General features: G+C 37.2%; 2 protein-coding genes across 6 annotated transcripts in view; one reads left to right on the forward strand and one right to left on the reverse strand.

Annotated features, from left to right (window-relative positions):
* On the reverse strand, positions 1 to 25,712 carry Tmem68 (transmembrane protein 68). 5 transcript variants are annotated; one of them, XM_029533292.1, is made up of 8 exons: positions 25,588 to 25,712; positions 20,517 to 20,561; positions 19,559 to 19,947; positions 13,978 to 14,142; positions 10,129 to 10,322; positions 5,186 to 5,246; positions 2,836 to 2,975; positions 1 to 1,513 (listed from the first exon to the last, which is right to left on the reverse strand). In XM_029533292.1, exons 3-8 carry the CDS (start codon positions 19,881 to 19,883, stop codon positions 1,409 to 1,411), a joined length of 990 nt encoding a protein of 329 aa, XP_029389152.1. In that variant the 5' UTR covers positions 19,884 to 19,947; positions 20,517 to 20,561; positions 25,588 to 25,712; the 3' UTR covers positions 1 to 1,408. The 5 variants fall into 5 exon arrangements, with proteins under 5 accessions (XP_029389152.1, XP_029389150.1, XP_029389151.1 ...); XM_029533290.1 differs by lacking the exon at positions 25,588 to 25,712 and adding an exon at positions 25,262 to 25,515; XM_029533291.1 differs by lacking the exon at positions 25,588 to 25,712 and adding an exon at positions 25,232 to 25,515.
* The window catches only part of Tgs1 (trimethylguanosine synthase 1), a 33,846-nt gene continuing 32,108 nt past the window's right edge, over positions 25,481 to 27,218 (forward strand). Inside the window, exon 1 of the mRNA XM_029533289.1 lies at positions 25,481 to 26,021. Within this exon, the coding sequence (XP_029389149.1) occupies positions 25,918 to 26,021 (104 nt within the window). The 5' untranslated portion in view covers positions 25,481 to 25,917. The remainder of the gene's footprint in view (positions 26,022 to 27,218) is intronic.

Genomic DNA, 27,218 nt, shown 5'->3' on the forward strand with positions numbered 1-27,218 from the left:
TGAACCAAGTACAGTTTACTAATGTGGGAGGGGGTGAGAGCAAATTGGCTCCTTTCTCTGAAACTGTCCCTGAAATATGCTGACTACATAGGAAGTATACTACATATTTATTGTAGTCAAAAGAAAAGAAATGACTACTGAGAAATATGGAGACAATTTTGAAGAATATCAAGAATAACATTTTAAAACTATATCTCACACACAATTTTGCTAGAGGAGTTGCAATTCAGCTTTATTTTCACATCATTTCTATATACATGATATATATCATAAATATACACTTGTAGTTAAAAAGTCCATATAAAACCCAAGTACTCCAAAGGTTGAAGGAGACATACTGCAGTGAATTTATGATACTTTGTTGTTTAAATACTTTTAAAATAAGTTTTCAAGAAGACAACAAATCAAAAGCAATTATATTTTCAGAGGGCTCCATGTTTACAGAATTTATCATTCAAGTACATTTTATTGAAATAATAACCACGCGACTGGCTGAGAAGCACAGGAAGAGAGCCCAGATACAGAGCGAGACCAGAGCTGCCTTAGCATGTTATTCCTCAGCCTAGAACCCGCTTCTAACATGAACTGCAGAGCACGCCCATGATTTTGTCTTTACACCATAAAACACTGTGCTGACAACTCATCCTATACATTTCCTTAGATATTTGTTTAAAATAAATACTAAAAATTCAGTTAATAAATACTACAAATAACAATGATTTGATTTATAAAATAGTACATCTCTTTCAATGTGCTTGGCAACTGGACATCATACCTGAAGGAGTATTTTCAACATCCAATGGACAAAAACTATACATAACTCCTAAAGGATTCAGGAATCAATTCAATTATAGATTCTCACTACAGATATCTATCAGGTATATCAGATATGGATATATCACAGAAGATATAAGCAACTTAAAATAATGCTCATCACCAGAGTATTATCATGCTTAACATAAATCATTGAGGTGCAAAAGCGTTCCACAACTTGCCAGCAGTTGTGAATGGAATGAAGGACAGATACATAAAAGCATCTCTCATCTAAATTAAGCAAGTGCTACACCCTACTATCATATTGGCACAACAGACACAAACATGAGAAGCATAATTCAGTAAAGTCTGCCTGACCTAAACTGCGGATATCAAGGAAGACTTAACTCTAAGATCTGTGCTTATCATATACTACTAAGACTGCAAATGCAACATGATCATGTCAAGCAGGTGATGAATTACTTAAATTTGACACAACTGATTGAAAGGATAAGATTAACCATATAAAGTTTAAATTCTAAAGAAAGATGTTCATTAGTACAATGTTTTAAAAACACTAATATACAACCTACAAAAATTTAAAAGACAGTACCACAGATGCAAACTTGTTACTGCAGACACATTAAATTATCTGCTACTGAGCCTTCTCCTCTTTATGAAAGCGGTCCAGCAGAGCACTCCTAATGTTCCCTGGTATCCTTTGGTGCTTGTCAATCAAAGCTTGAACAGCATTCTTGGTCTGTTTAGGAAACAAAAGGAAAGCCACTATTGGTTTGGCCTCAGTTCAGATCATCTTGTAGGATTTTCATGCAATACTACTTGCAGAAGCACTTCTCTCTCACACCCATGACTTGCAGTGCACTCACTGCCTGAATTTTCTTCTAGTAATTTTAGCATTTTAGGTTTAGTAGAGGATGAAATGGGAAGATGGTGTTCAATGGGAATAAACCTAGTTTTTCATGGTAAAAATCTTATCTTTTTGTTCAACAGCATGGATGTTTTTGGCAGAACTAAACTGTAAGTATAGCTGCTTTTGTTTTGTTTCATTTCGTTTTGATTAAGACAGGGTCTCACTATGTAAACCAGGCTGGCCACAAATTCAGAGATACACTCACCCCCAAATGATTAATGGCACATTAATGGTGCATCACCATGCCCAGCAATTCTACATATTTTCTATCATAATTCAAAATGTTTTAAATGAGTCCCACTAATGTAGTATATAAAGAATGGTATAAAAGTTATAATCAAAACACAAACATGCAAGGAATGTGGTTCAATGGTAGAGCCCTGGCCTAGCATGAGCCAGGCTCTGGCTTTGATACCCAGTATGACAAAACAGCAACTACAGAGGCCTCTATGTATCTTTCTCTCCAGGTTATTCAACAACACAGTGTTTACAGCTCCCTTTCATCGTTTTAGACTCTCTCAAATCTTAATTCCAAACTGGGTAGTCTTTTTCTCATTCTCATGATTCCTCATCTCTTTCCTAACATTTAAAAACCCTCACTACTCAAATGATGTTTTCTTACCTGTCTGCCTTGTAAGCCTTATAGCCTCCACAATAACTACACAATACCTGACTTCTAAGTGTTTATCAATTCTAGCTTTTTCCTTAGCCCTAGTTCTTAGGTTAAAATTTCAGATATAGAAAGGTATTGCTAGATTTCCTACAGCAGCCTAGAAATCAATCCCTGGCTTCTAAACCCTAAATGTGTGTAGTATACCCCAAACTAATGTCAGTAAAAATGTCACTAGGCCAAATGTTTCCAATGGGGCAAAATCAGTTTGATAATTTTTCATATATAATACACAAACAATGATATTTCAAATAATTTAAAACAAAATCTGCTCTAATACTAGAAATCAATCCCTGGCTTCTAAACCCTAAATGTGTGTAGTATACCCCAAACTAATGTCAGTAAAAATGTCACTAGGCCAAATGTTTCCAATGGGGCAAAATCAGTTTGATAATTTTTCATATATAATACACAAACAATGATATTTCAAATAATTTAAAACAAAATCTATTCTAATACTAAGAAAGAAAACACAAATTACCTTTTCAGCCAATTCTTCTGCTGTTACCTTTGGGTCATATGGTATGGGATCACCTAAGAAGGTCCGCAACTTTACAGGAAAACCTCCATACATTGGAGCAAATGGATAGCGGAATTTTTCATAAAGCCACTTAAATAATCCTGTTTTAAAGTAAGCAAAATCATTTTTATTGGCCAAAAATGCTATGCATATAACTATAAACTTTCTAAGTAATTACACAAGACTTGCAGAAAGGTGGAGAAAATATCAATTCTTAGCAATTAGGGTGTGTGTGTGTGTGTGTGTGTGTGTGTGTGTAGGATTGGGGGGGGCGGGGAATGGACACTGAATCCAGTGCCTCCTACATGCTAGGCAAGTGCTCGGTCACTGAGCTATATGACTAGCGCTGCATTTCTTAAAAGCAAGCTTTTCTTCAGTTGTAACAAATGAAGCCCACTGGTGCAATGTGTTCGTAAGGATGGACCCTAGAGACTGCTGAAGGGACATAAAACAACTTCCAGTTCTTTGTTCTTGTTCTTTATAAATCCAAAAGGAAAAGGAAAACTCAAAGACCAAGTAACATGTTAAAAATATAAGACCATGAGAAGACTAACCAGGCTCTGTCACTGCACAGGAGAGGGTACAGAGCAAGAGCCGGCAGCTGAAGTGCTCAGCGGTGCACAAGTGATGGACATGTACAACAGCCAATGACAAGACAGGACTTCACACAGACACCTTGCACTGGCCTACTAGATATGGCTGGGTTTCAAACTCAGCAGGAATGACTTTAAATGTATTCAAAATAAGTAAGTGGAGAAGACTAAAAATCAAAAACTTCATCAATGGAATGGGAAAAGGTAAGAAGGTAAGTTTCATGAAATACACAGTTATGTACTGAAAACACTGACTACACAGAAAAACACAAAATTTACTGTCACACCCAAAGCAACACTCAACAAAACGAGTTAGCCGAGTGTGGTGATATGCCCCTATTATTCCAACCCTGGCGAAGAGGTGACCACAAGTAGGGAGCTCTGTGAGGTCAGGGCCAGACTAGTCTATGTAACAAGTTCCAAACCAGCCAGGGGTACAACAGTGAGCTCTGCCTCAAAAATGAATGAATGAACAAATGAACGTTAAAATAAAAAGACACTAATTGAGATACTGAACTTTAAAATTAAGTAAAACTGAAAAGCAGCCAAACAAACAACTTGTGTAATGACTTCTGATTTACTATTATAAAAAAGAATAACAGAAAATTAAATTTAAAAGTTAGGTATAAAAAATGAGTTAAAACAATAGGAATTGAAGACTTGCAAAAGGGTTTCTATGTGGATAGGAACAGCAACAGTTAAATAAAATACAATCAACTGAACATAATATATAAATCACAGGTAGAAAACATGCTAAACATTCCAAAATAAGACACATTAAAAAAAACACATCCTAGGGCTGGTGAGATGGCTCAGCAGGTAAGAGTACCCAACTGCTCTTCCGAAGGTCCTGAGTTCAAATCCCAGCAACCACATGTTGGCTCACAACCATCCATAAGGAGCTCTGACTCCCTCTTCTGGAGTATCTGAAGACAGCTACAGTGTACTTATATATAATAAATAAATAAATCTTAAAAAAAAAATACATCCTAATTTTTATCCCTACAATTATATTAAAAGTGAACTTTTAATTAGTAATCTAAAGACAGATAAAAGAAATGTAAAATAATAGAATAAACCAAAGCAAATGGCATTTCCATCTTCCATTTTCTGTGATGACAACCTTAGTAGGTCATCCAATCTTAAATCTAGTTTCCTTAGTTGACAGTATACACAATATATTAGATGAATAACTTTTCAGTTTTAAAAAGCCCACTCAAATAAATGTTAGTATGTATAGAATACTCTTAGCAAAAACATAGTATCTCTTAGGAACTCAGGAGGCTGAAGCATGAAAATTACAAAATTGAAACCAGTGTGGCTACAGGGTAATAAACATCTCAATGCCCAGTCCCTACAAAATAGTAACTGCCATTACTTAAAACCAATTATCCCTAGAGTTTATACAAAACAGTATCAAAATATTCATTTCTAAACTTAATAATTCAAAAGTAACCAGGAATAGTAGTGCATGCCTTTAACCCCACTACTCAAGAAGCAGAGGCTGGCAGAGGCAGAGGCAGAGGCAGAGGGATCTCTGAATTTAGGGCCAGTCTGATCTATACAGTAAGTTCCAGAACAGCCAGAACCATACACTGAGACCCTGTCTCAAAACAAAAACAAAAACGAAAACATCAAAAGTTTTCCTAATAGGGTTCAAACCCCCAAATGTTTTATGTATTACACTATAATTAAAAACCATATGAATGAGAACTTACTTGTTCCTCCAAGTGATCTAAATCCTTCTCGAATATTTTGTGTAAACATAGGAATAATGGGCTAAAGAAAAGAATTTAAATTAAAAAGTAAATAAATAAATCCACTTAAGGCAACTTTTTTGAGGGCACATTTGAAATCCTAAAAATAGATTTTAACACTAAAGGCATATGTAAGGTAGTGTGATTTATCAGACTAAATTTGACTTGATCATTTATGAAAATATAAATTGGAATGGCTATCTTCCAGTTGGAGTACAAAAATAATTCATCTACCAATTTCCCTTATACATAAACCCTAGAAACTCAAGGATTTTAATACTCATTGATTTCATTAAATAAAACAAATATAGTAAATTAGCTTTACTAGTTCCTAAAAAATATGCTCATTTCAGAAGTTACAAGACGAAGACACTTTGAAGGGGTATGGTGGTTAGTGAGAATGACCCCTCTAAGCTCATACACTTGAATTCTCAGTCCCCAGTTGACAGAACTGCTTGGGAAGAATTAGGAGGTGTGGCCTCATTAGAGGAGGTATGACACAGAGGGCGGACTCTGAAGTTTCAAAATGCCCACACCATGAGTCAGTCAGCTCTCTCTGCCTCCAGCTCATGGATCAGATGTGAACTCTCCTTGCCAGGATGGTTATGGACGGTATCCCTCAGGAATTGTGAGTCCAAAATTAAATGCTTTCTTTTACAAGCTATCTTTATCATGGCATTTGGTGACAGACACAGAAAAGTAACTAAGACAATGGGAAATTTTATATAAATTAAAAGATAAATTTCAGCAAGTTGGTCTTATGGAATTAGTAACTCATTTTTATGAGAACATTAAATTCAAGATGTTCAGTATCAATGAAAAGTATATATAAGAATTTTTTAAAAGTATATAAATTAATGAATTTAGATAACAAGTTTATAGGACATTCCATGAACATCAATGACTAAATGTGATATTTAATAATAGAAATATTAGGTAAATGTCAGGAAATAATGAAATATCATAAAGCATAATATAGAAAAGTTATGGTATTGTAAACAGTAAATATATCAAAATTGAATAAAATATTTTCATATATAAACAAATATACTGAACAAAATGTTTTAAAAAGATAAAACTATGTGTGTGTGCACGTGCGCATACACATGTTCATGAAGTTTCACATTATTTATAGAACTATATGCCTTTTATAAGCAGGGTTTTAGATAATGATAGTCTAAGTCTTTTCCATTTAGTTTTAGAGACTAGAAAACACAAGGATAAACTTCATAAAACATATCCTCACATTGAACTAGCTGATCACTTGCTGTCTCTCTCCTTCTACTACATTCAGGGACACCTACTACATGTTTCGCTCACTGCTGTATCCCTCACACTTAGAAAAGTACCTGGAACAGATAAGATAAAAGAGTTATGGATGAACTAAAGAGAGAATGGATACATAACAGGAAGACTTCTAATGAACGATGCTCTGTAACTACAGAGGTCAGAAACAGGCAGCAGTTGTCTCAACACTAGAGAAAGCAGACAAAGATGTCAAGTGAAGAATGTAAAATTTGATGTGGTTAATTCATGAAACTACTGTATGAAGATGGTAATGGACACTGATTTATTGGTTTTAGTAAGAAAAAAAAAACACTATTACCCAAGACATTACAAGTTTTGTAAAATAAAATGGATAAAATTCTAATGTTTAAAAGTTGCATTTCCAGAACTCAGACTGCACAGAAGGAAGAGAAAGCCTTCCAGCTCACAGATATACTGTGTTCTCCCTTGAGTGCAACTGCTGGCCATGTCTACAGAGCAGCATGACTCCTAAAGCCATGTAAAGTGTATTCAAGTGTGCACTTCATCTAGATGACTAGGAGCCACTCTGCTTAACAAGCTAAACTTCTGGAGCACAACACTCTAGAGGTCACTTCATAGAGGAAAGGTTGTCCTGCCTGGCTCCATCTTCTAAGTTGTAATCTGAACCTACAGGTTTTAAGTTCATCAAGCATTCTACCATTTGATGTCATACAGTCATTTAGCACTTTTCTTTTACATGTTTGTATATAAGGCAGCTGCACTGGCAATCAAGAATTTATAATTTCTGTATCCATATATATGTATTTTGGGGGCATCAGTTTATCATGGGCTTAGAGTCCTATTTCTGTTACTAAAAATATAGGAAACACTAAACAAGTTGCTTATCAAACCTAAGCCTTAATTTCTTCATATGAAAAGTGGAAAGAAGTAATTGCCTTTATCTCAAAAGTTTTTATGGATAAAGTATAATAGCATGAATAAATAATTGCTAAATACAATGTTCCTTCCCTTTACATTTGTTTTTTTTTTCAATTAAATAAACTAATTTTTCTTCAACCTAGATATGAAGCTACCTAAATAGAATCTTTAGGAATTCACAAAATAAGAGCAGTACTTCGTACATTCTGTCCCATCCAAATGATCTTTACATATTTTCTGATGATAGTTTATGAACTACAACTCAGTTCCCCCTTTACTTCCTTTTAGTATGTCCAATTTAGTTTTTAAATTATGCTGGGGGGAGGGACACTGTTGGGAATCATACTAAAGCCTGGCACATGCTAAGCAAGTACTCTACCACTGAGTTACAGACTCAACCAAGCAGTCCCTTTTTGAATGTAGCTAGTCTTACATGCGGAGTTTCAAGTGTTTTCTCATCATTTCTGGAAGGCTGTTTAGTCTACTAAGGGACAGATGTCATTTACAACTATGTAAACATTCTACTGAAAAGTTTCCCTCACATCTCTAGAAGATTCCTTCAGTCTCTGATGTCTGCACTCACTGTGAATAGTCGGGGCCAGGACCTCTTCCACCTTGCATTTCTGTCTGCCTGAGCCTCCTCATCTATAAAATTAGAGCAGTGGTACTCAACCTTCCTAATGCTGCGACCCTTTAATACAGTTCCTAATGTAATGACCCCAGCCATAAAATTATTGTCATTGTCCTCCGTAACTATAATTTTGTTATTACTATGAATCATAAGGTAAGTATCTCCGTTTTCCAAAGGCCTCAGGCAATCCACAGGTTGAGAACCACTGTATTAGAATATTATTCATGTCACTTCCTTACCATGTAGAGTCCTGAGACAAACCTCAAAAGTGCTGCACACTAGTTATCAGACTTATAATGTGATTAGCAAATTCATAACATTAAAATTTTGTATTTGATTTAAATGTATAGAAGGCTATTTCTCAATTTTTTTGAAATTTTATAAAAAAAAAAACTTAATTGAATTATCTAGATTATCTTTAAAAGATTCCAAGAAATTCAAGAATCTGAATTCTTGTTCTCTTGGATTCAAGTTCTTTTGTCATTTCTCTCTGCTAGGTCTCCTAAGCAATATCCTCCTTAAAACTACAAACGTAAGAATGAACAATTAAGATTCCATGATAAATTTATAAGATTCAAAGATATTTTTATTATCTTTATCTGAAATGTATATAAAAACAAATCTTTCAAAATGTAAACTTATAGAAAATGAGTCAATGTTTTGTTTTAGATTAGAATTTTAGTTATTCTTGTATTAAAATATTGCATTGACTATTCTTAATTTAGCACAGCTGTATACAATTATAATCTATAGTTCTGTGCTTATAAAACTCTTTAAAAATGGGTAAAATATCAGTCAGTTTTCTTTAATACTAACAAAAATGCATAAATTAATTAAAAAGTTTTTTACTGGGTTAAGTAATCTGTGTTTGAAGACAAAAAATTAATTCAACAAATAAATAAACCCTACTCAAACTAGATAATGCACTAAAGAATTAAATATAAAATTCCTGTACTTAAAGAACTTATAATCTTTACTGTTTGAGCACATGTATTTAAAAACTCAGGAAGTAGATTAATTTAACTAGGAACCCACATTAAAGCACTATAGCAATGACTTCTAGCAGTCACATATAAGCATATGCATAGGTACAGGAGAGAAAAGAACCACTGAGCTCCTTAGAGAATTTTGTTTAACTGAAAAGTCATAATTTAAACATAAAAATACCCATTCCTCTTTAACCATTATTCTTTGGTTAGGATGAATTACCCACAGTCTTTCTTTTGTAGACAACAGTCTATATTTAAATGATACACAGTAAAACCAAAGATGCAGACTGATTGCTAATGACAGCAACCTGAACACTGAAAGTTACTGCAGCTGAGACTCAACCTCTAAGTGTGGAGGAAAGAACAAGAGTCCAGCAAGGGACTGCAGTGTCCTTAGGATAAAGTGCCACATGGGGAAAAAAACAACAACAACAACAACAACAACAAACCCATCAACCAGCCAAAGTGCATCCTTAACATTTGGTCTAGGAAGATAGTTAACTATAGTCAATCTCCCAAGTATGATTAATTTTATTGATGAATCCTTTTGAAAAGTGCTGTAAATATTTATTACACCACTGTCCACTTCTTATCATTTAATAAAATAGCTAACTACATTTGATGAAAACTGACATTAGTCACACAGTACATGTATTGTTATAAAAACCAATTATACATAAAAGAACTACTAAACCAAATTCATCCATGAAACACAGTGACTCATTCATGTCAAGGTCACCAAAGGTTTAAAATACATAGAATGAGCTGATTACATCATTTAAAAAAGAGTATCTGAAATAATGGTGGGACTGTGTACAGAACTACAAATCTCACGAAGAAGAATGTAGAATTTACAACTGAGAAACAAAACCTCGTGAGATACTTGCCAAATTTCCAGATCAGATTTTTGTTTTTTAAGATGGCTTCTCACACATAAGAAATACTCATCTTTCGATACACGCCTACAAATTTTTATATATAGTAACCTTTGTGCTATTACCATCAAAGAATCTGGTTTCACATACTCTGGATCATTTTTTAAGCATTTCTTTGAAATTCAAGTAAGCTTTGCTTGAATAATTACTTTGATGACTCACCACTTTTGCATCAATTGCAACCTGAGCAAAGCCTTTACGATTACCCCATATGATGTTGTAGGTTTCATCACTAAGTAAGGCTTCTCGAACTCCGCCCGGTGAAATAGCTAACAAGTGACCACTCCTCAAGATTTCAACACATTTTTCTCTTGGTCCATGAAGAGCACAAAATACATCAAGTAATAAACTGAACCCTGTAAAAAACATAATCACAAAGATATAACTTGATCTTGTTCAATTCTTTCAGAGAAAAACTCATGATCTATGCAATTTACTACCCATACTTTTTATAAACTTTAAGTCAATAGTTCCTAAGGTATACGACCTGCTTGACTTATATCTTACTGATCATCTACTATTTATTACTTCCTGACCAATTACCTCCTTACTGTGGCTACTTTACATTTTCAAACTCTTAATTAAAACTCAAAACCCATGAAAAATGGGGAGTCTTCCCCCATTTTAGAGATGACAAAACTTGGGCTTAAAGTAGGTAGCATGTTTGAAGTCACACAACCAAGGTTCCCACGGCACTATGTCTAATCCCACATGCCTTCCACTGAATTTCAAGCCCCATCTGTTCTCGTGTATGTTAAAACAATCAGAAATGACTTCTCATCAGCAACCAAACACCTAATCGCCCACTAATCCTGTAACACCTACGACAGTGAAAATCCAACTATGCTAAGCCATACCAAAAATTAGCTAAGACTATAATCAGATCTATTGAAATAAAAAAAGTTAGATGATCCTAATCCTACAATTAAATTTTTAAAACAACAGCAAATATTATTGAGTTTTTAACCAACTGTGAAAGGTAATTTAATTCAAGAAAAGCTAATTCCAAATCTTAATATTATACGGTTTTTCAAACTGTGACTACTCTTGCATGAAAGACATCCTGTCAATAAAGAAATATTTTAATAAAAATCCTACAGCAGAACTTTATGTGACTGTCAGTGTACATGTTTTCCTGCTGAGACTGAGAATGCGGATAGTTTGTACAACCGGGCAGACTAATACAGCTTCCCATTGCCTTGAAGAGCTCAAACAACATAACTGTCATTAAGATTTAAATAATGCTTACTCTGCACCAAAACCTTACTTACTTAATTAGATTCATTCTCAGAGTAAATGGAAGGGAGGGTCCATAAATTACAAAATTTCTCTCTTGCACTAAAAATTATGGCTAAAGGTAAATCAGTGTCAAAATATGATATGAGCATAAAGGAAAAAGTATTTTGAAAACCTAAAAACATTTCTTACTTGTGAAAAGAATGAGCTACAAACAAACTTGTGCTCCATAAGAGCCATATTATAAAACTGTTCTTGGTTGTGAGGTAGATCGGTGCCTGGCCAGCATGTGGAAGGCCCTAGGTGTAATCTCTAAAGCCTGACAGGGGTAGGAACCATTGTAAGATGGGAATGCTTACATGAACTCTTTAGGGGGGATAAAACCGCAAACTTGTTTGTAAATATGTGGAAACATCAAAAAAATCAAAATAGCTAGTTATGATGAAATTGTAATGAAAGTCGCCACGTTCTTTCTAAAGGAAAGCCTTACATCTGATTTCACATATACACATAAAACAGATGCTCTAACAGATACTAAAGCACTAACCATATGGATAGAAGGCACTGGAGTGGACTGTTCCTTAGCTCACTGCTGAGTCTGAGTCTGGTTCCTGGGCCAGCTTTGCTTTTATTACTCCAGAGAGCATCCTATCAACTCTCCTGGATGCTTTCTACTGATTTAGTGATGAAAGAAAGTAAGATTTATTCTCAGTTATTTCATTCAATGAGTTTTTAAAAATAACTATTTTATCTTAAACAATTTGACTAAACTTTTTAAAAAGATAAAAAGTCATGACGAACACTCTTCAATCTCAAGAGCTGAAGTCCATGAGGCAAACCATACACCAGAAGAGAAGTATATGTGCACATGCTCTTTAGGATAGTGTGAACAAATATACCATGTGTGTATTTTCCTCAATTTTGATTTGCTATCAAACTTTAACAGCATTAAAAAAGAAAAAATACTAAAACTTAACTACCTTATATACAAAAATATATATCATTTTTTAAAATTCTACTTGAAAGTTCAAGACTTGGGGTAGGGATATAGTTCAAGGTCAGAGCACCTGCTGAGTACTCTATCGCAATAAACAAAGTTCAAGATTTAAGACTGCTGTTGGGGCATGTATGTCTGCAGTCTCACCAACTTGGTAGGCTGAGGCAGAAGGATTACTTAAGACTATAAGCTAGCTGGGCAGTGATGGCACATGCCTTTAATCCTAGCACTTGGGGGGCAGAGGCAGGAGGATTTCTGAGTTCGAGGCCAGCCTGGTCTACAAAGTGAGTTCTAGGACAGCCAGGACTACACAGAGAAACCCTGTCTCAAAAAAAAAAAAAAAAAAAAAAAAGACTATAAGCTAAAAGCCAGTCTGGGTAACTTGGCAAGATCCTGTTTCAATTTTTAATAGACTGTTTTAAATTGGGATCCAGCTCAAGGGGAGGCTCCAAGGCCTGACACTATTACTGATGGTGTGCTTACAGACAAGAGCCTAGCATGGCTGCCCTCAGAAGCCCAACAAGCAGCTGAAAGAGTCAAATGCAGGTATTTGTACCCAACCAATGGAGAGAAGCCAGGGACCCCTGTGGTTGAATTAGGGGAAAAGTTGGAAGAAGCTGAGGAGGAGGGCAGCCCCATAGGAAGAACAGCGGTCTGAACTAACCTGGAACCCCCAAGATCTCTCAAACACTGAGCCACCAACCAGGCAGCATACATGAGCTAGTTGAGGCCCACAACACAATAGAGCAGAGGACTGCCTGGTCTGGCCTCAGTAAGAGAAGATGCACCTAATCCTGGAGAGACTTTAGGCCCCAGGAAGTGGGGTGGACTAGTGGGGGTTATTTCATTCAATGATTTTTTTAAATAACTATTTTATCTTAAACAATTTGATTAAACTTTTTAAAAAAATAAAAAGTCATGACGAACACTCTTCAATCTCAAGAGCTTAAGTCCATGAGGCAAACCATACACTGAGGTAGGGGGTAGGAACAACCTCTTGGAAATGGGAGAGGAAGAATGGGATGAGGAACAATCAGAGAGTAAACCAGGACGGGGATATTGACTGGAAAGATTTAAAAAATAACAACAACAACAATAAGTAAGTAAAAAGAAAATACTAAGTTCTGTTAATAAACAAAAAGAAATAGAAATAGGACTGGAGGCCTCTAGGTCAGTGGTAGAGCATTTGCCTAACATGTTCATCCCTAGGATTCAATCCCCAGTACGAGCAAGAGAGGAGGAAGAGGAGAAGGGGAAAGGGGAGGGGGAGGAGGGGAAAGGAGGGAAAGGGAAAAGGAGAGGGAGAGAGACAGGGAGGAGAGACAAACAGGAGAGGAGAATGGAGATCAAGAAGGAGCAGGGGAAAAGGGGAGGAGAGAGGAGGAAGAAAGAGAATAATTAGAGTCAGTGATGGCAAGGAAGGGTGGAAGGGAGGGAGGGTTGGATGGACAAACAGAGGGACGGATGGACAGACAGTGGGTGGGTAGGTGGGTATACCTAGAGCCAGCAGTGGTGGCCACACCTAGAAAGCCAAGACTCTGAAAAGCTAAGACAGGAGGATTACCCACTCAAGATGAGTTTAGGCAATAGAGCCAGAGTGTCTTTAAAACAAACAGAAAGTAGGTGACATTTTTGACTATTTTTTAAAAGATATATTACTTAAATTAGATAATTAGATGGTTTTCAAATTTGTTATCCTAAAGAGGCAAAACACTTCTAAAACAATCCTAAAGAGAGACTACCACATAGTTTGATCACTACACACAGTTAAGTTTTACCTGGGATTTTAAAGACAAAGTGGTCAGCTACTACTCGGCAAGTCCTGCCTTTGTGGATGAAAATTTTAGCCATGAAGTAGTAAAAGTCTATGGGGATGGCTCCATGATAAAAAATGATAAGTGCTGCTCCTTCTGGTATCTTTTCCATCCCATGAACTTCATAACCTGTTTGAAGACAAGTTGTAGATAAATAAATATATAACATAAAACCTGTCTTTGCCTTCCCAGTCCTGTCTCCTCCTCTCCATAGTTCTTCCCCCCTTCCCTTCCTTTTAGACATAGCATCATCTGGTTCTACAGTCATACAGAAGGACAGAATAAACGAATCACGTGGTTGGAGGCATGGCACAGTGGTGCTGGGAGTCCAGGAAGGTCAGGAGTGGCCCAGGAGTAGGAGTCGAAGCCAGAGCAGAGTTGTGAGGCCAGTGCTCAAGCAGGAGTGTAGCCTTCAGTGATGGGTTGCTGGAGAAGTGGAAGCAGCCAAGGGTAGATAGAGGAAGCACAGGGATGGAGACAGAATCCAGTCCAGCATTGCACTGGCATAAGAAGTCAGAGTCAAGTGTGGAGAAAGGGGTCATCTCATAAGAAGTGCCTAAGGTAGGGCGCCTGAGCAGCTGGGGACAACCAGCCTCTCCAGGCTCATGGCTTTGCACACTTCTCACTCACAAATCATTCACCGCCTAGTTGTGAATGCACCTACACTTTCTTGCTGATGTATATTTAGCTTAAGCAGGCCCCTACTCGGAATACACTTAGGAATCTTACCTGCCCAACAGTGTACCTCAGGGATCTACAATACACAGAGTGATTATTGCAGTTAAGCTATCACACACTCTTTTTAACTTTCTAAAAAATATAAAATGTCTATTGAGAATTTTTCCATTACTATACTAATTTTCAATGGAAATAAATATTAAAAATCTTGCTTTTAAGAGTGACATTTCCCTTTTTCAGGAAGAATGCTTTTTTAAAAACCTGAGTGAAAGGTTTGAGCTAAAAGGCTGCTAGCCACTTGAGGGTAGGGACTTCATTCACTCATTACCACCAAACTAAAGAGACTTACTTAAAACTCAGTGTTTCTTTGTATTTTATAGGAAATCACAGAATGTTTTTGAAAATATCATAGGATGACCCGAGGGTAAATTTTATAATATAAACACTGACTAGATCCTGGCATAGGGATATTTTCAAGCAGTAAAAAAAAGCCCTATAAATAAATAAAACCTGTTCAGTAACAAGTAACTAAATATACTTCTAAATATTTATGAGGATTAATAGCATATAAAGTCTTATTTGGCCACACATATACAAATGACATAAGTTTTAGGTACCTTTTTTCTTTTTACACTGATCATGGTATTTTTTTAAAGTTTCTGAAGTTTAAAAAGCACACGTTAAATTTCAGTACAACAAAATCAGAATATAGACACAAATACCTTTTATTTATGTCACAAGTTCAACTTTTTAAAAACTATCACTTATGCAGACAAAATATCTTAACATAATAAAATATTAAAGCAAGCTAAGTACTGAATATTTTATTGCCTTTGAGCCATAAATACATCTAAAACTACCTTGGAATTCCAATATAAAATAGTGCTTAAATTTACCTATAGTGTCTTAAATCTAAATTGCTTTATATATATTATCTTGAAATTTAAGTGATGTATAGGTTGGCAGATGTAAATTTCTAACAAGTATCATAATGTCAATAAGTGTCATTGTTTTAAAGAGCACCGAGGTGCAACTCTGAAACAGGCACATGTGTAAAACTCTGAGGGGACGGAGGCCTGTACGGGCCAGCAGGGATCCTGTTTGCAAAGCTCAGTACCACGGGTGCTGACGCTGAGTCCCCAGTGCAGGGGGCTAGATCCATTTCTCAGAGACTACATCCTCTGCCTGTACCTCTCAATAATTTCTTTGAACCTGTTTCCTGAGGAATAAAGTGGAAAAGGAACAATAAGTTTATCTATCTTGAAGTAAGGTTTAAAGAAGTCAAGGCAGTTGAAAGTTTTTGACAAGTAAAAAAAAAAAAAAAGATTTATATTTTAATATGAACATTAGCCTAAAAAGCCTATCAGTGGAGAGTTTTCTTTTTTTGTTTTTTGAGACAGGGTTTCTCAGTGTAGCTCTGGCTGTCCTGGAACTCTCTGTAGACCAGGCTGGCCTCGAACTCAGAAATCCACCTGCCTCTGCCTCCCAAGTGCTGGGATTAATGGCGTGTGCCACCACTTAATGGCAGTTTATACTTCAGTGATGCATATCACCGAGTGTCTATTTCAAAGTCTGTCCTCACTGAAGGATTTCTGTGAGTTCAGGACCAGCAAGTTCTATATAGCAAGTTCTTGGACAGCTACGACAATATAGAGATTCTGTCTTTAGAACACCCTCCACTCTGAAACCAGTCTGAGGTTCAACAACAGTCTATAGGAATCTTTGTCAAATGCCGTTTTCCTCAACAGTGTTTTGTCCCTCACCAAAACATATGCTGAGGTTGAAGTCCTCACTGCAGCAGTTACAAGAAAGAAGATCTCCTGGGGACTGCTAGATGACGGGGCAGCACCTTACGAATAGATCAAACTCCCAGAAGTAAATTTTATTCCTGAGGAACTAAATTAGTTTTAAAAATAGGCTATTTGATTTTTTTTAAAAGACGGGACTCCATGACCCAGCAACTTAAAGTAGGCTATGTCATTACAGAAAGCTAAGAAACTTCTTTAGAGCAAAGGAACTTACAAAGCGAGAAAACATCCACAAAGAGCACACTGGGTGAGTCTGGCACCCAGAATATATAAGAGGCTCAAAGATAAAGAACAACAGCTCTCTTCCCTTCTTTTTTATTTAATTTGTTTTATGAGTATGAATGTTCGGTCTGTGTGGTTGTTTTTATACCACGTGTCTACCTGAAGCTTGATGGCTTAGAAAGCTCTGTTGGATTCCCGGACACTACAGTCATGAATGGCTATAAGCTACTATCTGTGTGTCAGGAACAAAACCTGAGTCTTCTGCAAGAGGAACAAACGCTCCCAAATGCAGGACAATTCCTTGGACTCTTTTTCATTTGGTCAATAGCACTGTATCTAGGCTAGCCCTGAACTTCTGATTCTCCTGCCACAGCTTCCTAAATGCTGGGATTATAAAATAATGGCCCAGCAAGGACTAAGTATATTTCTCAAAAGTAGACATATAAATGGTCAGCAAATAAGCAGAAAAAATACATTTCAGTAATTATCAGAAAAATGCATGCTGAGATCACAATAAATGTCACTCACCATCGTTATAATGGCTATCGTCAAAGATAACAAAGAGCTGCAGAGATGTAGCTCAGTGGTAGGATGCTTTTACCAGTATTATGAGGTCCTAGGTTTAATCCCAGGTAGTGGGGAACCTCAAATGCTGGTCACAATGAAGAGGAATGGGAAATTGAAATTTAGTTCAGCCATTATAGAAAATAATATGGAAAATCTGGGGAAAAACAAAAAAACAAAAACAGAACCATTGATACCATAAAACCCAGCAATTCCACCACTGGGTACATAACCAAAGGAGCTGTTGCTACACACAGATACAACTGAACATTATAACAAGTAAAATAAGCCAAACACAAAGCATGTTTTAAATCTTTAAATAAAACGTATAAAAGTACAGGCCAGAAGAGTGGTCACTAGAGATTGGGAAAGGAAAACAGAAAAGGTGAAGGAACTGTTAGAGCCTGTGTGAGTGGGAGGGAAGTAAAAGGGTGGGAGGCATGAGCACATGTGGAAATACGACAATGAATCTCAGGCTGTCTATCTAATGTGTTAGTAATTATTCTTTAAAACGGCAGGCTCTAATAATATTTATGTTTTCTTTCTTTCTAGTGCCTGCTTCCCCTCCATTTTTAGGCCGTGCCCAAGAGACTTTCACCAGCACCAAGGAGGCTCTTGCACTTTGAGAGTTATTTACAAATTATTCCATTTCAGGTACTCTGGTTTGAAAGAAAAATAGACTGAGGGACATATGGATCAAGTCTTTGGCATTTTTGTATAGTCCAAACACATCACTTATAAATAAGGGATTGGTTGAAAAATTAAGAAAAAAATTGGTCGAGATCCACCAAGTTCTTGAAAACAGACAGAGGTAATTTTCATGAGAGCCATCAATCATTAAGTGTTCAGCATCAGAGCTTCTCAAGTCATAAGAAAAGTGTACATTTCCTACCCAGAAGTCATGAGAAAAGTGTACATTTCCTAACCAGAAGTCATAAGAAAAGCGTACATTTCCTACCCAGAAGTCATAAGAAAAGTGTACATTTCCTAACCAGAAGTCATGAGAAAAGTGTACATTTCCTACCCAGAAGTCATAAGAAAAGTGTACATTTCCTACCCAGAAGTCATAAGAAAAGCGTACATTTCCTACCCAGAAGTCATAAGAAAAGTGTACATTTCCTACCCACAAGTCATGAGAAAAGTGTACATTTCCTACCCAGAAGCCCGCTGCCACCTCACCTGTCTACAAAGACACCCTACTTCTTAGATGAATCAAACAAGAAATGGGTAAATGTTACAACTTATATTTAATGTTCACTATTATAATATTTCACTCTTTTAAAATGTCACACTGGTAAAATCAAATTTAGTCTGAACAGAATAGCAGTGGCAAACGCCTTTAATCCCAGCACTTGGAAAGCAGAGGCAAGCAGATCTCTGTGAGTTTAGAGCCAGCCTGATCTACATAGAGAGTTCCAGGACAGCTATGTAGAAACCCTGTCTCTAAGGAGTAAAACTAAAACGAAAAGACTTTTTCCAGCCAAACAGGGTGGTATTTGCTATAATCTCAATAAGATTCAGGAGGCCAAAGAAGGATTGTAAATTCCAGTGTGGCTGGACTACACTTCTAAACCTTAAAAAACAGAACTAAGTGTGGCTAGAGAGACAGCTCTGCACACTAGCTGCTGTTGCACAAGACCAGAGCTCAGTTTCCACCACCAATGTTAGGTGCTTGCAAGTCTCTAACCCCAGCTCCAAGGCATATGACACATGCCTCTGGCCTCTACCAGCACACATACACAAGAAATCAATCAATCAATCAATCTCTAAAAACAAGAAAAAGCAGTTTCTATGAAACAGAAAGAAAGGACCACAAGAGGAGGAAGAAGTCTAAAGGACAAAGGAAGAGGGAGCAAAAGACAGTTATGGAATATATATATATATATATGAAATGGAAGTGGGACTACTTAAAGGGGAGGAGCAGCAGGAGGCAGAGACGGGGAGAGGAAAAGGAATGGGGCAACAAATGAAAAACAAACTGACAGAGACAAATGAAAATGTCACAATGAAAGCTGGGATTTTGTGAGGTAAGAAGGAAGTTTTGACAGTTTAAAGTAATTTTTATAGATGCCTTAAATATTAATTTTCATATTTAAGTTTATAGTAACCAAGAGTACTAGATAACAGAAATAAATGTATTTAGGAAAGATCACTTAAAGACATACATATCCACTACATGTAAATATCCCTTCCAGTCTATTTTTAATACCTCCCCAGTCAATCAACAATGTCAGTGTAACACGCCAAGTCAGTGACAGCAGCACCCTGCTTACCGTGCCAAACGGCCGCGTGCCCATCCCACAGAGTTGCCACTGTTTTCCTTGCACCATCCCACAGGTTATGAGAGTAGGCCTCTTTTAACACATTCTTCCTCTTGTAGATATGGAGGAACACAATAGTAAGGTAGAGAAGAAAGATGGTAAAGTAAGGAAGTATTAAAAGTATCAGCGGGGTGAAAACCCACAAGAGATGGTTTGCAAAATTCAGATAGTCCTCTAACTGCTCCACACCCAACCACTCTTCAAGCACGTGAATCACGCATGTCACATAGGGCGCGGAGTCCTGTCCTGCAGCACAGGTTTGGTTGTTATTTATCATTTTCTTAGATGAAAATCCCGAAGCCTGTCTCTTTCTTCATTGCCATATGTTCCAACTTCAATGCCTGAAGGGAAAAAGATGCAGTCATTCTCTTTACGACTATGAAGTTAAATATGTTAGTCTATTTTGCCAGAACAGTCATCTTTAATAACAAAGATAAGTAGGGTTTTTTAACACTTAACTGTTAGAATGATAAGGTTTTCTATACAAAATTATTAAAAGTGTTGGGTTTAGCTTTTGAAATAACTTGCAAGCTGTGAATTAAGAGGGAAAAGCTGATACAGCATGGAATTGCCACTCAAAACTTATAAGCTAACCCACATCTTCCATAGACCACACTCAACATTTTATTCTTTATTCTGGGACAGTGTCCTTCACAAAGGAAAACATTAGTGTCTGATTCAGTAAAGTAATTTCAGAGCTTCAGGTAATGATGGATTATACACATAGATACTTTCTTTTATAGAGAAACTGGTTTACATAAGAGCTTATCTGCTCTTTTGACATTACAGAATTAAAAACTGCACTTTTTGTCTTGCAGTCACTAAAATTTCTAGTAAAATGTAAATGACTGAAAACACAGCTACAAAAATATTGCATGAACTTACTCTCTAAAATAATTACTTGACTTACCAGAAGTTACAAAAATATCTTGTCTCTAGCTTCAATGCATATACTCTGAAAACACAATAAACAAATGAAATATATTACTAAAACAAAAAAAAAAATCATTAGTACCTTAAGTTTACATTTCCATGAAATAATGGCAGGAGATAGCCACAGATGTCTGACAAATAATGACAGCCCCAGGCATGTCACAAGTTATGCTCAGGCTACTCTGCACAGCTTCTTTTAAGGCCCACCCATGAAGCTATAAAATATTTGTATCTATAAGAGGGAAGTATAAAGGTAGGATGTCTAAAGGGCTGTCACTTCCTACTAGCTTTTAATAATAGGCTACAAGTCAAATCATCATGATGTTTGATAAAACAACTAAAGTATCCTTAGGGCATAATTACCTATGTAAGATTTCCTTCCTTCCTTCATATGTTCACTGCTACAAAGTCTGATCTAGAGAAGCTTTAACCATCATTTAATATTAAATAATTTTAAGAAAGCCATCTCAAAGTCTTTGTGACCGATTCAGGAAAGGAGTAAATAAAAAAGAGACTAACTCAGACTCTCACACAACAATAATTAAACGGTATCATGGTACCAAGATTATCTTGCTGATAGCTTTGTAACAGAGCACATAGTTTGACTAATAGAGGACTTGGTCTGATTTCCTTGGAATGAATAGCATTTCTCTGTGGCAGCACTGGGTAACACAGTAGATGTTAAGCTCTTCAACCTACACTTTATTATATCGCTTCATTGGTTACCCTTCTTATCACTAAAAGTTCTGTTAAAACATAAATGACTGAAAGCATAGCTACAAATATATTGCATAAATTCTCTCTCTAAAATACTCATCACTGCCATCAAATACCCGACGAATAAGGCAGATGACAATAAGAAGGGTTGATTTCAAAGGAAATCAGAAATCATGGCAGGAAGGTATGGAAGCATAGAAGACTTGATCCTGTGGCAACAAATAGGAAACGGAGAAGGGAACGCCAGTGATCACCATGATTTCTGCTTTCCTCCTTTTTATTCAATGCCATGGTCAACTCCTTCAAAATACCTCTCAAACACAGCCAATGGGATGCTTCACTAATGTACCAAGTGTTTCTTAATCAAATCAAAATCAAAAGTTGATAATAAAATAATAAAATCAGAAGTTGTAAAAAAATTCAATCACTATACTAACAAATCCACCATATTAGTTAAACCGTAATTTACCAGCATTTGATTCAATATAGCAATATTTACTGCCTTTAGAAGCCAGCCAACTTCTGAAGAAGCTAAACATGTTACTATATTACCTAACAAATCTACTATTGCTATATACCCAAGAAGACTAAAGATACACCATTCACACCAAAGCTTGTGCATTAGTAGCAGAATCATTCATAATAGTTGAAAAGTAGATTAAGATGCCCACCAACTGATGAGAGGATAGAAGTGATATATCCTTATACTACAGCACCACTCAGTCAGAGAGCAGAGACCTGCTGCAACATGGGTGAACCTAAATTAAAAACAAACAAAAATGACAAATGGCCAGGCAGTATGTGTCCACTGATATGTCATACCCAAAACAAGGTAATCTGAAAAGTTAGAAAAATTTGTGGTTGCCAGAGCTGGGGAATGTCAAAGAGATAACGAAATACCCTAGAATTAGAGAATAAGGATGACTGAACCCACTAATCTACACAGTATAAAATGGTACATGTTATTGTGAACTGTATCTCAAAAATTGTTAAAGTATTTAAACACTGCTAATAAACAAAATGTTTAAACTTTCATATAGGTTAAAGGAAACTGCCTAGGCCCAACTAACAGTTTGAAACTTTGGCTGTTATGTTTAAGGCACTGACTCCAATAGACTTGTTTACATTTTAATAAGTTTTAGCATCTTGTGACTTTATAGCTTTCGCTAGTAACTCCTTAGAAAAGTTAGTAATAGAATTATACTAGTCTCCTTTAATCACAAAGTATACATTCTAGGACTCAGGTAGATACTAAGGATAGGACCAAGTTCCATACAGGTAAAGCAAGCACTGTCAACCCCAAAACCCAAGCTGCTCCAAAACTGAAAAATCTGAATGCCACCAAGTAGAAAATTCTACACTTAAATTTACAACCTCATAGAGTAAAAACTGCAGGTATGTCTGTCTATCTATCTATCTATCTATCTATCTATCTATCTATCTATCTATGTGTGTGTATGTGTGTATGTATGTATATATATATATATGGATATATAATGAATAATATGTATATATGTAATGTATATAGATATATATTATCTCCAGCTATGAGCACAGTGTACATACAAAACCTAAATGAGATGAAGAATATCTTTAACAAGGAAAAAGAATGATCTCTACAATAAAACAAAACAAGGCCAAAAATTAAGAAGATATAAAAAATGAAAACATTCCATGTTCTTGTTTTGGAGAAATTAATATTGTTAAGATGTGCATACTAGTCAAAATAGTATTTGGATTCAGCAAAATTCTAAAAAAAAATATCAGACATTTCACAGAAATAGAAAAATACATTCATAGAACTAGAACAATCCCCAAACTCACATGGAGACACAAAAGGCTTGAAATGACCAAAGCAACCCTGAGCACTAGAAATAATTCTGAAGGCATCACCATATCCACCTTCAATGTAACCAGAACATGGAACTGTCATGCAGACATGAAACCAAATGAATGCAACCAATGAAACCAAACAATATAAAAATAAACCCACGCTTTTACTGCCAATTTCTTTTTAACAAAGGCAGCAATGTTATTTTGCACTTTAAAGTATTAAAAGAAAGTATAGAGGAAACTATGCCCCCCAAAGCACAAATATTCAAAGCAAATAAATAAATAAATAAATAAAACTATTAACTGAACAGCAGATTTATTTCTAAGTAGTCAAAAAACCCAAATAATCCTATTAAAAGGTGGGCTTGAATAGTCACTCCTTAGGAGATTACACAAATGGCCATCAAACATATGAAGAATAGATAGCAACACTGTTGTTGCTACTCCTGACTGTCAGCTTATGGGTTTAGAACTACCTAAGAGACAAACTTCTGAGAATGTCTGTGAGGGTTTTTTGGTTGGTTGGTTGGTTTGTTGTTGTAAACAGAGGCAGGAAGACTCACACTAACTCTGGGTGGTGCCATATCATTCTCTCATACAAGGAAGTTAATCTCAAAGATTAACAGCGAGTCAGGACTAGTGCAGGGAAGTATAGAGGCACGGTGATTTAGTGGGTGTGGAGCACAGTCAAAAGGAAGAATTAACTTTTAAAGCACAGTAGGTTTACAAAGTGAGTATCCAAAAACAGCTAAGAGAGAAGTTCGAATGCCCCAACACAAAGAAACAAAGTCTGAGGTGAGAAATATATCATTTCCCCGATTTTCTCATCAGTGTATCTTCTCATGATCTTCTACATGCACTGAAATGCTGCCCTGTGTCCCAGAAATATGTACAATTATTACATGCCATTGGTGTTTTTTAAAAATTTTTAAATATTTTTATCACCTGACCCCGTGGGGAGGGTGCATGAGTGAGCACATGGCATGGCTGTTCATGTGGAGGTGGAGGACAACTTTCATGCACCAGTGGATGTTTTGTGGCAAAACCTTTAACCAATAAGCCTTCTCCCCACACCCATGTGTCACTTACAAATAAAAAACAAACAAACAACAACAAAAACCCTGTGAGTTCAAGCTTTCTCCAGGTTCTGATATACATTGCCTTTCAAAGATTTTGTTTTTCTATATAAAAATGCTCTTCTACTTTTGGTTAAAGTCCCCCACTCTTTCAATGACTACTTTTCTACTGTATAACTCTAGTCACTCTCTCCAATAACGCTGTAAGACATTTAGCTATTTTTGAGACAGCACCTGTATGGACCAGACTTGCTTTGCAGACTAAGCTGTCCTTGATCTCAAGAGAGATCTGTCTGCCTCTGCCTCCCAAGTCTGAGATTAAAGGTGTACGCCACCACGCCTACCTATAACTCACATCTAGACTGGTGTATCTACAACTGCAGTATTCTTTCCTTTCATAACTCCTAAACTCAATATATATGTGACCCCAATATAAAGCTGTGCTAAGGATGTAAGGATAAACATTTACTTTGAAAATTAAAATATTTCCATTGATTCACAAATGTCGCCCAAATACATAAGTATATATATTTATATATACTTATATATATTTAAATCAAATATATATATTGAAATCATACATATATATATATATATATATATATTTCAGCTCAGTTTTTATACAGCCCATAAAAAGTACCAATGAACACAAACTAAGTCTTCAATGATGCAAAACCTTCGACTGAGCTTGTTTTGTTTTTGACAAAGCTGTTGGCCAGTCTCAAACAGCACCTAGTGCTGAATGTCTTCTTTTTTTTTTTTTTTTAAATATAACAATTCTGCAAGTTTTCTATGTCCAACTTATGCACCATTGTTTCTTTCTAAGTGTTTAATAGATTACAAAACCCAGCGATCGCGGCATCGCAGCATCTGCAGGATCTGGACCAACTGGAATTGGCACAGACATAAAAGTTTGTAAGTGCTGTTTCCTTTGATCTTCTCCGGAGCCTCATGGGATAGTTACTACTACTCAGCCCCTTTTTAAAAGTGACCAGACGCTGTTCATTGAGGCCAAGACACTTGACAGATCATATGGGTATTAAAACAAACAAACAAACAAACAAACCTATATTCCCACCCTGCTCAATCAGCTCACCAACAGCTCTAGCCTGTCCCAGTGGCCTCGGCACTAGAGTCTCACTTTTCCCTCCAGCTCCATGAGGCTCGCGGGACTGGGCCGTCAGGAGGCAAGCGAAACGCCTAGCCTCAGACGGAGAGCTGCGGGCAGCGCCGAGGGCGGAGATGCGGACGCAGAAAACCAGCAGGTGACGGGCGTGGCAAGAGCCCGGCTCCCAGACTGCACGGCGCAGGCGCAGAGGCCCGGGAACCAGCCCGGCTTTCCGCTCCGGGCCCCGCGACCCGGACACCAAGCCTGCTACGGGCTGGAACAGCATGGAGAAATCCATGAGGAGCCCGACGCACCTGACAAGAAAGTCACAGGAAACCAGGTTGCCCTCGGCGACGTCGGCAACTGGTCGGCGGCTGAGCCGGGAGAAGCGGACACGCGGGTAGGGCCGGTTTCCTTTAAAGGCCTCGGAGGAAGAAGCCCGAGCCGCATTGGGTGTGGGACCGGCGGTCGCCCCGCCCCTTCCAGTAGCTGCTGTCGCTGCTTCCGGTAGCGCGCCTGGCGGGCTCCGGGCTCGAGCGTCCCCAGGCGCGTTCCGCTCCTCGGTCCGCGCGAGTTACGCCTTTCTGTCTCCAGCAACAGAGCCCGGCCGGGTCGCGGACACCAGAGCGAGCCGGGAGAACGAGATGTGTTGCGAGAAGTGGAACCACGTGGCCGAAATGCTGCTCTTCATTGAAGACCGCGATGAGGACTACAAGATCCTTTGCCTCTGTTCCCGGGCATTTGTGGAGTAAGTCGCGACGGTCCTCTCTGTCACTTTCTGTCCTTGCTCGGGAATGGCGGTGTCGCAGAGTTCGAGTGAGGCTTTCTAGGGCAGACTGATGTCTAAGAAACTCCAAACCTCGCGGGCATGAAGGAATGTTCGCCTGCAATTACTAAAGGGAAGATTAATATAATTTTGATTTTTTAAAAGTGTGGTACCTCATATGTGTCATTTCGTGTTTCCATAAATGAAGGGCCAATCTCAACATAGGTTGAGTTGGGTGAGATGGCCCAGGCCTGTAATCGTGCTCCTCAGTGGCCATGCAGAAGGATAGCAAATGCAAGACCATCCCGAGCTACACTAATAAGATGGAGTGTGAAGTGTAAACTAATACAAATAGCTTGATGAGGTGAAGGATCAAAATAGAGCTCTATTTGCAAACTGTAAAGTCCTTTCCAACAAAAATTTACGTCTCTGAAACTTCTAATTATTTGAGATAAAAGGCTTAACTGTTTACAGCAGTTTTAGAGACATCTCTGGAAGAAATGTTTGTTTCGTGTTAAAATTGCCACAATAGAAGGTACCTTCTGGTGGAAAAGTCACTGACAAATTTTAAATTTACGTTCGAAGGTATTCATTTTCATTATGTACTTGAGGGAAGATATCTGAAAGTTCCTCAAAAAAGAAATATAACACCATGTTAAATTTAATATTTAAAAAATGTACTAGCCTCATTTGCACAGGTCCTGCTGCTTCAAAGTTGGACAGTCTTCTAGTGGGGGAGTGAGGATGATTATAAGACAGAAAGGAAGACTCAGAGACAAAGGTTAGAAATCCGGAGGGCTGCAGGTCTGTACCACTGGCCCCAAATGTATTTCTCATAGCCTTAATATACTTTACAGTATCATGGGAAACAGAGTCACAAACTAGCAGAGACAATGGCTGACAGAGATTGGATATCTGTTCCCATCCGGAAGCCTCCCTGTTCCTTCCACAAAGATTAATCAAACGTTCAGCCCCTCTTCTTGAGCTTCAGTTGTAGATTTTGGTTCCATGCCGTCAACAGGCCAGAAAATCTGTCAGCCCACAGACCCTGACCTGCCTTGACTCTGCCTGACAGACAGGCTTTTACAGAAGCAGGCAAAAATGACTCCCAATGCTCACTATAGTCAGGTGGGCATTTAATTCGGTAAAGTTCTTTTTTACGCTCCTATTAGATGCTGG

This window comes from Mus pahari, chromosome 22 (genome assembly GCF_900095145.1).
Source record: "Mus pahari chromosome 22, PAHARI_EIJ_v1.1, whole genome shotgun sequence".
NCBI classification, from domain to species: domain Eukaryota; kingdom Metazoa; phylum Chordata; class Mammalia; order Rodentia; family Muridae; genus Mus; species Mus pahari.